This window comes from Rhopalosiphum maidis, chromosome 2, assembly GCF_003676215.2.
Source record: "Rhopalosiphum maidis isolate BTI-1 chromosome 2, ASM367621v3, whole genome shotgun sequence".
NCBI classification, from domain to species: domain Eukaryota; kingdom Metazoa; phylum Arthropoda; class Insecta; order Hemiptera; family Aphididae; genus Rhopalosiphum; species Rhopalosiphum maidis.
In genome coordinates this window covers 34529305-34544484 of record NC_040878.1, presented here as the reverse complement: position 1 = coordinate 34544484, position 15180 = coordinate 34529305, and the positions used below count along the sequence as shown (strand labels likewise).

The following is a 15180-nucleotide window of genomic DNA, read 5'->3' as shown; positions in this document are numbered from 1 at the left end:
CCATTTCTAATATAACCATAGATTCAATAATAAGACCTTTTATTTTTATATAATTGTTATTATTAGATAAAAATTATTCACATTATAACTTATATTCAACAAAATGCTGTTTTAACAGTATACATGGTAAATAAGTTAAAAAAAAAAATAAAACAACGACAACAACAAAATATATGCATAATATACTAATATAAAAACATAAAATGAGTGGTAAAAATATCAAATCACAGACAATTCAAATTATTAAAATGTTAATCAGATAGAATAAATTAAGCAAATGCGAGATTGTATTTACCGTTTCATTTGTTTCAATGGATTTTTTATTGGTGCCCCTTGTATTTGTAAGTCAGTTGAATTTTCTGTCTTACGAAATACCTTCATAGTGATGGCAGAAGCAGGAGGAGGTAACAATGGTCCTCCATCTGGTGTTTCAGGTGTAAGCAATGTTTCAATTGGGGTTGTTGTACTTCTCACAACATCTTTACCCATTTCTATGATTCCTGGACGCGAATTAAGCATTCCACACAACTGTAATCAAGATTATGTAATTAAAATTAACAACTTTATTACTTTTTAATTTTTTTTTACCTCAAGCATTCCAGTTAAAGCTTGTCTTGCCTCTTTATTCTGAATAGGGACAACTGGATTTAAAATGGAATGATACTGCAATAACTTAATTCTACACAATTCAAGTAGATCCTAAAATCACAACAAATAATAAACATCCAAATTGATTAAAATATAATATTTTGTATTAAATTATAGTTACATCTGCTGAATTTCTTGTTGGCCTTGGTGAATAACTAATGAGTTTAGTTGGCCTAAAACAAAAACAATGTATTTACAAGTATAATATTATTCATAATAAATGATATAATTATATGCATTGTATTGTATTGTAAAAGAAAAATACATATTAGAATTAAGCAGATTGTTATTTGTCAATAATATTAATTTAATAAAAAAAATAATTTCAGTCGTTATAACTTGGGAAAATTAACAGTTTTATTAAATTAATTTAAGATCTTGTATGAATCATTTATTATTAAATATTTGATTTATTTGTTGTTAAATATAAATACTAACCGTTCTGGCTGGTGATCTATAATATTAGATTTTATGTTGTCACTTTTGTCATGTTTGAGAGAATTTATAATAGATGGCAATATATACATCTGAAATAAAATAAAATTGTAACAAAATCTATCAAACTAAAGGAATGACATTTTGATTACCTTTGGATCAAACATATGCAAGGCATATTCAATAACAGTCATCACATCAACATGTGGATATCTCATCAAATGTTTTAAACAGTCAGTATTATCACTTTTAAGTACTGAAAATAAAATTAATTTAAAGAAATGTTGAATATAAAAAAAAACATTTGAATTATTTTAACTTACATTGAATTCGTATAAGGACCAACATAGCCACAAAAATATGATTAACCAATGCAAAGTCTTGAGGTGATGTAGCAAAAATAGCATCCCATAACACTAATAAATCCATTGATGAAAATTCTCCTCCAAACAGTAATCTTAACCATCGTCTAAAAATTATATCAATCATTATTCCATTGGAAAAAAAATTAAGTGTAGCTACTTATAATAATATACTTACACTCCAAAAGTAGTAAATGAAATATCCAGATCCAATAAATGCCCATATAGTTCTGGGTCATGTTTTGTTAACATTGTGTCACGTATTTTGGTCAGTTTTTGAACAACTTCACTATTATATGTAGAACTCTAAAACCATTAACAGATATTAGATATAACAAAAATGAAAAAACAAAAGTTTAAAATTTAACAAAAATGTATATAAACTCACAGTCTTTACATGCTCAGTTGGTTTTGATGCAGATACAATAAAATCATTTACGTTATAATAATCCTTCATTATTTCCATTATAATATCAAACAGAGAACTAAAAGTAGAAAGTATTAAAATCATCTTTCAACAATCCATCATGTTATCTTAAAAACGTACAATATAGACTATGTTACATGGAATATTTATAGAATTAATTTTTTGTTATTAGATTTTAGAGGATGTCAGACCCACACGCAACATAGTAAATTTGCATTCAGTAGAACCATTTAACCTTATACTGTTAACTTTAGCATAAAAGAAAATTAACTAATTATCAAACTTAAATTTAAGAACACTATATGTTTTTTTAGATGATAGATGTTGTATGTTTGTAAAACGGAGACAACAAATACATGGTTAGTGTCCTCCTAAATCCCAAGTTTGATAAAAGGTCAATTCGCTTTAATATCAAATCCAATAACACAAAATTAATTCTTCTGAATAAATATGTTCTACACAACACATTTCTAATACAGATATAAAACAACAGGAATGGCAATTTATAATAAAGCACTTACTACGCGTCTGCTTCCAAAAAGGCAGGATCAAGGATTTTCTTAATTAAATCGCTAAAAAATAAATAAAAATATTGGAACAAATCAAACATTTTAAATTTAATTTAATTTACCTAACATCAGAAGATGACTGTTCCAAAACATGAAGTAATGCCTGATGATCACAATGCAGAACAAATAATAATGGCGCAAGGACTTCATGCATACCCTACATAAACATTTTAGTATAAAATATGACTGAAAACAAATTCCAATAATTTTTGACATTAATTTTATAAAACTGTTATATAATTGATTAATAAATTACAAATATTTCTATTAAAAATAAAAAATAGACTATTTTAGAACATATTGGATTACAGATGTATAACAAATACACCATATGGTAACACATATTATATTAAAATGTCCATGGCAAAAAAGTCAAAAAATAAATTTAAAAAGTATTTTTTAACAATATAATTAAAATCAAGTAACATAAATCATTTTTTAAAACAAGATCTTACAAAGTTTGTGATTATACTATAGCCAATATCAAAATTTGGACCATATTATGATATATTGACATTAGTCATTGGCATTCGTAAGACACAATTTATTATTTAAATTTTTGCATATTAAATGTTAATTTAATAAGGATACAAAAAACTGATCAACCCATCAAAGAGTATAATTAAAGGAATCTTCACAAAGCCATACAAACTTAATCTTACAACTGAAATTCATTAAATATATATATATGTACAAAATTCTGATTATACTGAACAAATCTAATAGATTTTTATTCAGATTAAGCGGTAGTTTTATTTTTATCATTGATTCAGTCCTAAGAGTTGTATATGTAACATATGATGATACAGATTATGCAGCAACTAATGTACCATAAGTTTATGATACCAAAGATATGCGAGATTAAATTATTTAATTTTCATAGAAACATGAATAAATATTTCATTATAAAAAGAGTTAAATTCAAAAATTAGAGTACAAAAAATCTATCAAATGATTAAATTGTGTAATATATTTTTTATCTTGTATTTAATTTACACATTTGTAATTTATATTTAATAATAATATATAATATTTAATTAAATATCAGTATATTATATTACTATAGATAATATTTTTTAGATCTACTTTAGGAATTAGATTTATTTGAAAGGGGAATTAAGAATTTTAGACTTTGAAGTTTAAACCTTAATAATCTGAAATTTAAATGTATTGGTCAGTATATGGAAATACTTATAACTAAAAACCCCCTAACTATAGATTAGGTCTTCATATTTTAATTTACAAATTTTATTTAAACCAAGTTCTAATTATAATCCAAAATAATATGTTAAAATATCTATAGATTATTTAATTTAAAAACAATATTCTGAAACGTAACTAGTAAAATAAATAATATATTATTTAACACGTTCATGGTCACAGAATAAATAGGAGTCATTTAAAAAAAATCAGACCATAAAAAAATATATACCTACGATAAATAACACTAATATTGCTTCGAGTATCACTATCTAGTTGTCAGATTTTAAAACCAAGTATACTAATCAATTACTTAAAGGTGTTTAAAATAGGTAACCATCTTGTCATAATATGTATTAGAATAAATCTTAGTCAAATAATTTCGTGAAGATGAAAGGACTCCATGTCAAGTATTCTAAAATGTAGTTAAAATCTTGATAAATATATTTTTTTAATCTATACAAGTATTATTAATTATCAAAACCTTAACAAGTAATTAATTTTAATTATTACCTATCAACAAATATATCAAGTTTTACTTACTTTAAAAGAAAAATATATAATTAAAATATTGCATACCTGTCTATAGCTCAAATCAGGATGTTCCCTTGAATAACAAAACAATACATCAATCATTATTTTACGAATTTTTTCTGTTCCAAAAAATTCAACTCCAGGGGAAGTTCGGACCACATCTTGTTCAATAATTTTCTTTAATTCAATATCTTTAAAATATTGTTTCCAAATACTCTAAAATAAACAATTTTTAAATAAACCAATTAAATCAATTTTCAAGCATAAACAAAAACTAACAATCAGATCAAATTCTATGAAGCGACAAACTTTGTTGACTTTATAGGCAAAATCAAAATATTATAATTGTATAATAAGATTTTGTTATTCTATCAATATGCACTGTGTAAAATTAATGTATGATATCTATGAAAAAAAAACCATTATCATACTAAATACTGAACTAAGCTCCCACATGAGAATTAACATTTAACATATTATTATATGCAAAGGGTATCTCTCTATAGAATATTGTCTTAAAAATATTGAAGGGGGAAAAACAAACATCTTCTTCCTGTGACAGTGGGTCATCAGGTCCAGAATCCTGTGTATGAGGATCATTGTAATGTGTTGATTTAATTTGTTCGTACAATGATCGATATTTTTCAATAGTAGTCAACCATTTAGATGAATCTGGTGGCAATATTTCTAATAAAAGACGCCAACACAGACTTCTAAATCTAGATGTCCGCAATTTGGCTTTAATAGCGGTGATCCGTAGTTCATCAATGTTGATGATATTGAATAAATATTTCCACTCAGTTCTATATTATTTTCAAGACATATAAATTAAATTATAGCAAAAATAATAATAAAAAAAAATAGTAGTACATACTCATATAGTTTGACGGAAACATTTTGGCTATTATTATCATTAGAGCTGTTCTCATCTACGTTAGTGTAAAACATCTATAAATTAATGACAAGTATTGTTTAATATAAATTAATTTTATTTTAACTAATATTATAATTAATTATTTTAACTTTATAACTAATACACGACATTAACGCATACAAGGAAAACAATAATAATTTTTCTCATCATTTGCAGTCAAGATGAATATCAGAATACCTACCTGTAATTATTAATTTTACTAACTGTATATTGCTGATCACCGCATTCACATTCAATTTAGCACGTCTAGTTGAGAAAGAAACAAATAACAATAATATATCAATAATTAAACAATATATAATATTATAATAATCATTGATTGTTAAATATTAATTATTAATATATACTATAAAAGTATATACATTTGATATTATTTTACAATTTGTTAGTAGTTTATTTATCACCATTTATCATTGTAATTGTATCACAGATATCACTATCTATACTAGTATAGATATCTGTGATTTGTATACACGAACATAGATAATAAAAGATCTATGTACACCATAACCTTATACTATATATATGTATAAGCTCTATGATGTACACGAACCACAGAACAAAGATCTTAGTCCGTTATACAATATTACAAAATAACGTACATGATAAGGTAGTGATTAGAGAGCATAGATAATAGCCTCTTGTAGTGACCATAGAGCGTAGACTAGTAAACTATAAGTATAGAACAATATTCGGGTCTCAAACTTCTATTCATATTTCTAATTAAATGTGTGAACCGGGGGAATGTTTTTTTTTTTGAGGGGAGGCTAATATTTTTTATTTAGCTTATTTAACAACCTTCATCAAATATGTATTGTGAAGTTGCAAAATCTATAAAGATTTTTCTTTATACTTATCTTAGTACGTATAGTTGTTGTTATTACAAATCAAGATGGATTAGTAAAATTAGGATCAATTGGTCCCCGGCTTAAAAGTTAAATACAAAATATTTTTTTATCATTAAACATTCTCTAAAATGTATTTTCAATAATATAATACTTTTAGAATATAATAACAGTTATTTGTTTTAAAAAAAAATAAAAATGAACATAATAATATAATAATAAATTAATAAATAATATTATTAAAGTCGAATAAAAAAATAATTTAAGTATAACATAATAATTACAATTTATGAAGATCTCGAAAACCTACACAAATAATTCAAAAGATCATCTTTCAAAAAATTATTTAAAAAAACATCATCATTATTTTTTGTCAACGATATCATTGTTGTTGAATTAATTATTTGTATCAATTCAATAAAATTATAAATATTTGGAAGTTTAATTCTAACAATATTTTTAAATTTATTATTAAATGCTTTAAATTTTGTTATTAAAAATACATAATTTGTTTAAATTTTATATTGCTTCAAAGCTTAAAAATTGAATGCAAGGTTATTCTAAAAGTATTGTATTTTGAAAAAACATTTTAAAGAACGTTTAATGATATTTGTATTTTGTATTTAATTTTATGCCGGGAACTGAATTATCCGAGTATAAAATTATGACGGGGACCAATTGTCCGTGTACCATAAAATAAATAATTGAATATTAAATAATATTATTAAAGCATTATTAAAAATTAAAAATGTTATTTTATTAGATTTACAATTTTATATTATGTATTCATCCACGAATTTTTTGTTTATATCATAATAATTGGTTTTACGTCTAATAACTCAAAAATGATAAAATATATCATAATTATAAAGATTTTATGATTGATAATCAAACCCTGTTTTACTAATTAATATTTTAATAGTGAAGGAAAAATATTATTAAGCATACCTAGTATTATATTAAAAACAATGAAATAATAACCTAATTGATACTATATAAATATAATATATAACATTTAAAAACATGTAAAAATAATTCCCTATATCTGAATTAAGCTACCTAATAATTAAGCATACTAATGTATGTAGAAGTAAAATCAATAATAATATTAATCATTATTACAGTAACTTACTTATTAAGTAACAAGGTACACTCAATACTTATACAGCAGAACAGTCATTGAATTATCTATGCTTTCCCCCTTTTTTAAATTAAAGATATTATGAATTTAGTATGATATTCATAGAGAATGAATGCAATATTTACCTAAAAACAAAAATATTATTAAAAAATGAAAAACGGCTTTAAAAACCAAAAAACTTAATAAATCAAAAAATCAAAGTATGAGTTACAAAATTGAATTTGTAAGTACATAATTCAAAATGTGTGCTAAAGAAATGTTTTTGTATTCTACAAGTTAAAAAAAAATAATGCATTTTTCTACTAATTCATAGATCTAAAACTGATAATAAACTTAACTAATATTACAGATATATATCTGTGACTAATATCTATTTTAATGTTAAACAAATATATGATAATAAATATTATTTCATTAACAAATTGAATACATAGATATAAACATATTCCTATATGTTTTTTTTTTTAATTATTAAGTATAATTTTTTGGAGGTCATAGTTGTTATAATGTTTAATTTGGTTTATGTAGGTAGAAATAAATTACAATACCTTTGCATTTGTTTAAATCCAATCTGAAAAGGATTAACGAGATCATGTCAAAGATTGAATTTTCATTATTTAAACTTTTTTTTATAAATAACAGTGTAATTATTAGATTTATAAATTATTCTAATTTAAACTCTTTAATAAACTAATTATAACATTAATCACAAATCATTTTATTCATTAAAATTATTGTAAAACGTTTACATTACAATATTCTTTTTAAATAGACATGTAAATTATAAAATAAGGTACTTATAATTTTTACTTATTAATAGGTATAAATTCATAACTTATCGATATAATCTTTGTATTCAATTACAATTATTTTACATAATTAATAATACAAAAAGTAGTAAATATTAAATTAATGTTATAAAAATAATAATTATAAGTTACAATATTATGTTTAACATGGTATATTATGATATTGAGCAAACAAATATAAATATTGTAATTATTTATTAGTTTTTAAGTTAATAGGATAAATTAAATCACTTAATTTATGCATTAATATTAAATATGTTTGTCATGAATTACTTCTTAAAAACTTGTAAAATTGATATAAATAAATAACATACTCCAATTACCAAACAAAATATAGCATACCATTCAAACTATAACAATAAAAATCATTATTTACTAACATGATTAGATAATAGAGTATGTATATTGTATATTTACCAAAATTTTAGATGATGACGACAAACCTCCCATGGTCATGAAAAATGTAGCTAATGATTGTAAAGTTGAAGCTAATAAATTATTAACACCAAACACAAATCCATGGTTATCTTTATTGACACATTTGGCTATTTCAGAGCTTTATTACAAAATAATAATATTAATTTTGTTTTTTCAACATAAAATTTAAAACCAAATTATCATAAATCTAACCTGGCAATGGTCATCATCCCTTGATAAATTGTGCAAAAAATTATGTAATTGATATATGATACATAAATTGAGTTATATAAAACTGATATATAAAGAGTAATAAATTGGACAAAAGATGTTACTATAATAAGTAAATTACTATATTTATCCATATTCATGCTAATAGAACCACATAAAAACGTAATAAATGCACCTAAAGAAAAATTAATTATTCATTTATTATTAAGTTTTAAAAACTATCCATAAAAATATAATAATTATTAATATATATTATATCAAATTATTAACTAATATATAACAGATGCATGCTATAGAATATTTTGTGAAAGGATAGATTAACTAAAAAGCAAAAAGGAGATTAATTTAAAACTATATATAAAAAAAAAATCTTAGTGTCACTATATTTTCCTGTTTTACTACATAAACTTTATTTTAATAGTCAACCTATGTATTAAATAGTGTATACTATATTATATTATTATATAATATACTGTTGTCTTGAACTTATTGCAGTAGGCAGTGGTGAAGAGTCATAGGAGACACTGAGACAATGTCTACCCACTAAGAAATTAAAACACAGGACAAATAATTTTATATCATAAAATATTTACAAATGTTATCGTCATTTATATTATAAATTATATATGTTTTAATATTTGTTAAAATGTTAAAGACTTGTACAGTTATAGTCTTTGAGAATTATTAAAATAGAATAGATGCGCGCGATACGGCTGTGCAGGTCATTCCAAATATTATATTATATCAAAGAGATGTTACAATGCAACGTCTCCCAATTATGGGCGCACGGGTACAGGGAGGATTTTAATGTAAGTGGGGTTTACTATCTTTGCTATAAGACACGTCTCGCTATTCAGATTTCCTTAATTATCAACATCATCATAACATTGTCATACCATCATCCACTGTAAAACCGCTATTACTGATAGCCAATAGGTACCTACGTGTTTCTTAATATTGTTGTTTCTATATTATAGTTTGTCCTCGTGGCTGAAGATTTAATTAATCTAATTTTGAACGATGGAATTATAAATTACTCCTATGAAAAAAAAATGTATTATCGAATAGGTAAAATAAATAGGGAAGAAAATTCAAACATAATAGTGTCATTTTATTCAACGTCTCCCCAACTAAAAACTTAAGTTTCGCCACTGCTCACTATAAACTATACTTTTGAGAAATATCATAAATAATAATTTTCTGTTTAGATGTATCTAGTTATTTAAAATTATTGACAAATAAACTTTTTGTATTATTATACAAATAAGTGGTCAAATATAGCTACCACGCTCCTAAACAATTACTACAAAATAGTACACTCATCCAATCTAAAATAAGTAGCCAGATTTTTTAAGATGTTACTTAAGTTCCTTGCAACTGATAACGATAAATCAATATTAACTACTTTTATAATTTAGGTATTAAATTGGTTAATATTATAGTTTATTCTTAAGTACAAATCATACTTATGATTGTATAAGCTGCATCAACAGCTCCGTTCCACTCTGAAGTTTTAGTACAAATACTATTATTCTCAAGACATTCATCATGACTTAAAGATTCCCACAATGACTGAATATAATACAAAACCTAATAATAAAACATTTCATAAATTATAAACAAGTAAATATTTATTATTTTATTTATACTTTTTTATACTTGATTAAAACAACAAGTTGCAGTTATAACCCAAAACGACCATTTCAAAATATACAAACTCTTATACTCTTTACACATGGACTTGAAATATTTCCAAGACATCTTGCTATGCTAAAAAAATATATGAAAATAAAGTAAACATAAAAATATTTTTTTTCTTAATTCATTCTTAACTCCTACTTTTTCTGTACTATGTTCAGCTGATTCATCATCTCCATCTTCTATTTTTGTTTCTAATGTTCTATCAATTACATTCATTTTCTGAGTTTCTGACTTTGGCTCACTTCTTTTTACAGCTGGTAATGTCAATGTCCATATCATAGCAGCCATCAGGCCTAAATATTATCATTAAATTATATAAATCACTATTACATCACATTTTCAATACACACTAACTTCCTAATGTAAGGAAATTTAATTGATATGAATCAACTAATTTTGTTGAAATAAACACTTGAGAAAGAAACCCCGAAAAGAAACGTCCTATAAGATGTGCAGCTCTTATATAACTAGTAACTTTCTGGTAATATTTTATATTCACAATAGAATATGTATATGTGAAGTAAGCAACTTCTGTAGCAACAAACATGCCATACAAAATTTGAACTACCTAAAAATAATAAGTTATTTAAATTTAAAAACCAACAAAAATTATTAGTATACATTTAAAATAATAATAATACTTACAACAACAGATAAAAAACTTGTAAAAAAAGATAACAAAGTATAAATACAAACACCGCAAAATGCTTGGATAACAATTACAATTTTGTACCTCAACCAGTCAGTTGTTAATGAAACAAATATCATACATATCATTGATGCATAAACACCAATAGTTAGTATTTCATTATTAACCTGAAATTTTATATAAGTATATTTAATTATTATAATGTACTAATAATTAATTATTATTAGTATCCATATTGTATATATCTGTGTATATTGTTACCTAATTTTTCTTTCAGGTCATAAATTATTAATATATATATTTATTTTCAATAAAGAATCAAGCCTATTATAATTAATACATTTATATTTATATTTAAAATAGGTGTCCCACATTAAACAATGTATTTTAAAGAATATTTTAATAAATTATTTAATACTGTATACCTACCTATAACTTTGCTTAATTATTACCTTTGAAAAAAAATTACAAGCATTTCAATTTAATGATTTACAATGAATGATTACAAATTTAAAATTTTAAGCTACTTTTAAGGTTGAACTAATGGATTTTAAATCATAATAACTTATAACATTAAAATAACAATTGAATAATGTTGTCTACATAATATTTTTCTTAACTTACAAGTTATAACTAGCTACCTACTTTAATCATACAAATTAAAAACATAAAAAAATAATAGTTTTATTATAGTTTGACAGTAGTTAAAAATTAAAGTATAAAGTTTATTTTTTTTTTACTATATAGTTTAAAATTAATTATAAAAATAAATTAATATTCTTAAGATACTTATATATTTAATAATAATTATAGAATATTTCTTACTTGTTCTTCAGTAAAATTCATCCGTGGACTTAGTAAATAAGGAATGAAATAAGATTCTGATGGTCGAAACTCTTTTAAAACACCATAAATGCACAAGCATAAAGAAATGGTTTTCCACGTCATGTTCAGAAAAATATTTAACTATAAATTTCAAAAATGAATTATGATTGTTATTAACAGTAAAAAAAAAAATTACTAGGTAATAGGCACCAAATTTTAATCATCATTAATGTAATTTTTATAAGGTCAAGTAGTTACGTACATTAGATAACCTATTTAAATAAATTATTTGTACAAATACCTATTTTTGTTTTACCTACAATCTACATTAAACAAAGTGTTTTAAACACTGTACAATGGACATTATCTAATAATTATTAAGATTAAATAGCTTTATATAGTTATAGTTATTCATAACCTATCTACCTATGATTATTGTTATATCATTCTTAAATGTACCTCTTCCTATATAATAACATAACAAGGTGGCTATAAGGTATTATTAACACGATGCAGTCATATAAATTAGAACTTCAAGAGTTAAAAATAATCTATTATATAATTTATCATACAAATGATTTTTAATCTTGTACAGATACAGGTTATTTAAATAATTTTATAATGTTAATATATAACTACTGAGAAAAAAGTTACACTATTATGTACTGATTTATAAGATAATAAATTATTAATATATCAACAATGTTTTCAAAACATTCAATATAAGCATCTCGTGGCAACATGTAAAATTCAATATAAATTTGAAATAAATATTTATAAATTCCAAATTACCTAGTCACTTAGAGGATTAAAGCACTGAATAGATTAAATTTATTCTGTGATTAAAGTGTTTCTTTTATATTTATTAAAATATTTGAATAGGTAATCAAGTCTTAGGCATCTACATGTAATAATATTTGTTTAAGATTAATTCTTAGGACAATTATCCTGTAGTTAATAATCATATAAATGATTGTTATTTGTTAACAATGTAATATTAGTTTAACCTTAAGATATTATCAACATAGTGACATTTATTATTTATGCAAAGTAATTATATAGTTGATGATCCTGAATTCCTTATAAGGCATAAGCTATAAATAAGACGTATTCGAACTGTTTTTAATGTTTTTATGTTAAAAACGGAGATAATAATTTCAATATTACCTATGATTAGGAGTTAAGACTGATAAATGTATAAATTACTACTTAGAACTTAAAAAATTACAACACAGAGAAGATATTTTTATACAATTATATTTCTCGTAAGTCGTAATTGATAACTAAATGCTGATCACTGATAACACAGAATAACAATTTAGCTTTGAAAATCGTATAAAGGTCATGAGTTCATGACCACAGTGTAAGGGTAAGATATAGCTGATATAAGTATATCCGTATATCTTAAACCGTGGTTACGACTATGGTATGACCTTTAACCATATTGCAGAACGCAGTGCGCCAGACGCCTTGTCGTGTATTTATGGCATTTGAATCTTAAATCTTAGAAAATAAAAGAGGAAAATTTCGAGAACAAATATTTATTTGTGTACAAGAAAAGAGAAAACCATAAACCATCATTACAGAAAATGAGATCCACATAATATAATGATTTAGGTATTAGATACAGTGTGATTTTAATAATTAAATATACAATATAATATAAATAGGTAATTAAATATGAAAATATTAAATAAATAAATAATTTTTATTTCAGGACCTACAATACAACACTAGAACCATTTTTAAAATTTAATTTAATAACATAAACGTACTCTGAATAAATAAAAATAAAATCTACAATTTTTAATTTTTCGTATTGATTTTATTAATTGTATAACTAATAAATTAATATTTTAAAATTATTTTTTTTTTCAATTTTATAAATATATACAACAAATAAAATAATCAATTTAGTAAATTTGATGGTCTTTAATTTTGGTCATAGGAATTTTTATTGTAACAGCTAACAAGTTATAAGCGAATCTAATGAAAGGAGTGCGCGACCATTTTAAGAGTGGGAGGGGACTTTTAGTATATGTCTAAGTGAGGTATAAACTACTTATATACCAAAATTTAGCTTTCGACAATTTTTTTTTTTTAGTATATTGTAATAATATAATATCATATTTATTATATGATTCTTTTATATATGTTTTAAAAAATATTGTATATTGTAATAGTCAACAGCTCGTTCAATTATATCGTCACCACCAATTGTAATCACATTATGGCTTACGATGATTAAAATTGATAAAATAATTAAACGTGTTATAAAGTAAAATTATTTGCTCGTAACTTTTGTCATAGGTTGTTTTAGCAATAATTTAACTGATGGACGGTTTTTGCTCAAACAGAATAAAAAAAAAAAATTTTTTATCATTTTTTAGAATATAGTACTTACTGCAACATATTTATATATATTATAAAAATTATATGTTTACTATAAACTACTTATAGAGTGGAACCTCGATTATATCCGTGACTCGGTTATCCGTGTTCGCGATTAACCGTGCACACTTTTTCGAAAATTTAAAAATAAGTATGGACTGGAGATAGGTATATATAATACATGTAGTTATAATCGAACATTTTATGTTACATAATAATATATGATATTAAAAAACGTATAATGACATTTTTGACAATAACAATATTATGAAGTGAGAAGTAAAGTAAGGAAAATTATTTCAAATTTTAAACCAAAAAAAAAAAAAACAAAAAAACAAAAACTGATAACTTCATATGTTAAGCACTGATATAACTTGTTGTTTATAATATTATGGATGTATAACATTATTTTATGCATTTCTAATGATAATTAAATAAAAAAATTGCATCATTATAAAAAGTCTCGATTAACTGTGGTTTTCATTTTATCCATGTGAATATAATCCAGTGAATCCACCATTACCTCGGATAATCGAGGTTCTACTGTATACCAAAATTCAGCTTTCGGAGAATTAGTTCCGAACTTATTGCTAATTTGACTGGACTAATTATAGGTGTGTTAAATTTGAATTCAATGATATATCATTGAACGTTGGTACACGAATACACAAAAAACGATTCTAAGCGCAAACGGTTTATTGTCAAATGATATGTTTTTTGTTATAAATCTTAGTTATTTTTATTTAATTATTTTACTCTTAGTATTATAGTAAGTTAAGATAATTTTTTTCGAAAATATTGCATTTATTATATTATAAATATTTAATTATTATAATAGTATATATTTATACTGTATTACACGTCTTTCTGTAAATACCGCAAAACAGTAAAAATAGATTCATAGTAGCAATTACTATGCATAGTACCTACGAGTATAAACATAAACTGCAGATATAAATATAATATAAATACTAAAAAACAAATAAAATTGTTATTGCGTGTAGTAAAATTCATATTAATATAAAACACTTAAGTTTAAGTTCCCACAAATAAATAATATTG

General features: G+C 23.3%; 2 protein-coding genes across 5 annotated transcripts; both read right to left on the bottom strand.

Annotated features, from left to right (window-relative positions):
• Positions 1-107: 107 nt before the first annotated feature.
• On the bottom strand, positions 108-5468 carry LOC113553117 (TBC1 domain family member 5). Of its 3 annotated transcripts, none has more exons than XM_026956276.1 (14): positions 5291-5468; positions 5050-5123; positions 4720-4978; positions 4221-4391; positions 2504-2598; positions 2394-2444; positions 1834-1930; positions 1624-1751; positions 1407-1552; positions 1236-1339; positions 1087-1175; positions 770-821; positions 589-699; positions 292-528 (listed from the first exon to the last, which is right to left on the bottom strand). In XM_026956276.1, the coding sequence occupies exons 2-14, from the start codon at positions 5121-5123 to the stop codon at positions 292-294; spliced, it is 1614 nt and encodes a 537-aa protein (XP_026812077.1). In that variant the 5' UTR covers positions 5291-5468. The 3 variants fall into 3 exon arrangements, with proteins under 3 accessions (XP_026812079.1, XP_026812077.1, XP_026812078.1); XM_026956277.1 differs by having other exon boundaries at positions 5314-5464; XM_026956278.1 differs by lacking the exon at positions 5291-5468 and having other exon boundaries at positions 108-528.
• A 2604-nt stretch (positions 5469-8072) lies between these two features.
• Positions 8073-13011, bottom strand: LOC113553378 (folate transporter 1-like). 2 transcript variants are annotated; one of them, XM_026956687.1, is made up of 10 exons: positions 12895-13011; positions 11728-11868; positions 10899-11069; positions 10608-10821; positions 10392-10546; positions 10212-10322; positions 10019-10142; positions 8535-8727; positions 8322-8460; positions 8073-8254 (listed from the first exon to the last, which is right to left on the bottom strand). In XM_026956687.1, exons 2-10 carry the CDS (start codon positions 11848-11850, stop codon positions 8174-8176), a joined length of 1311 nt encoding a protein of 436 aa, XP_026812488.1. In that variant the 5' UTR covers positions 11851-11868; positions 12895-13011; the 3' UTR covers positions 8073-8173. The 2 variants fall into 2 exon arrangements, with proteins under 2 accessions (XP_026812488.1, XP_026812489.1); XM_026956688.1 differs by lacking the exon at positions 12895-13011 and adding an exon at positions 12187-12307 and having other exon boundaries at positions 8174-8254.
• Between the last annotated feature and the right edge of the window lie 2169 nt (positions 13012-15180).

Coding starts and splice junctions, on each gene's coding strand:
- LOC113553378 (XM_026956687.1), bottom strand. CDS start 11,850: ATGACGTGGAAAACCATTTCTTTATGCTTGTGCATTTATGGTGTTTTA. Junction 8,728..10,018: donor TGCAGCTTATACAATCATAA/GTATGATTTGTA, acceptor ATTTTTCTTTAG/GTGCATTTATTACGTTTTTA. Junction 8,255..8,321: donor CGTCATCATCTAAAATTTTG/GTAAATATACAA, acceptor TTATTGTTATAG/TTTGAATGGTATGCTATATT.
- LOC113553117 (XM_026956276.1), bottom strand. CDS start 5,123: ATGTTTTACACTAACGTAGATGAGAACAGCTCTAATGATAATAATAGC. Junction 4,392..4,719: donor CACTGTCACAGGAAGAAGAT/GTTTGTTTTTCC, acceptor TGTTTATTTTAG/AGTATTTGGAAACAATATTT. Junction 1,340..1,406: donor GGTCCTTATACGAATTCAAT/GTAAGTTAAAAT, acceptor TTTTATTTTCAG/TACTTAAAAGTGATAATACT.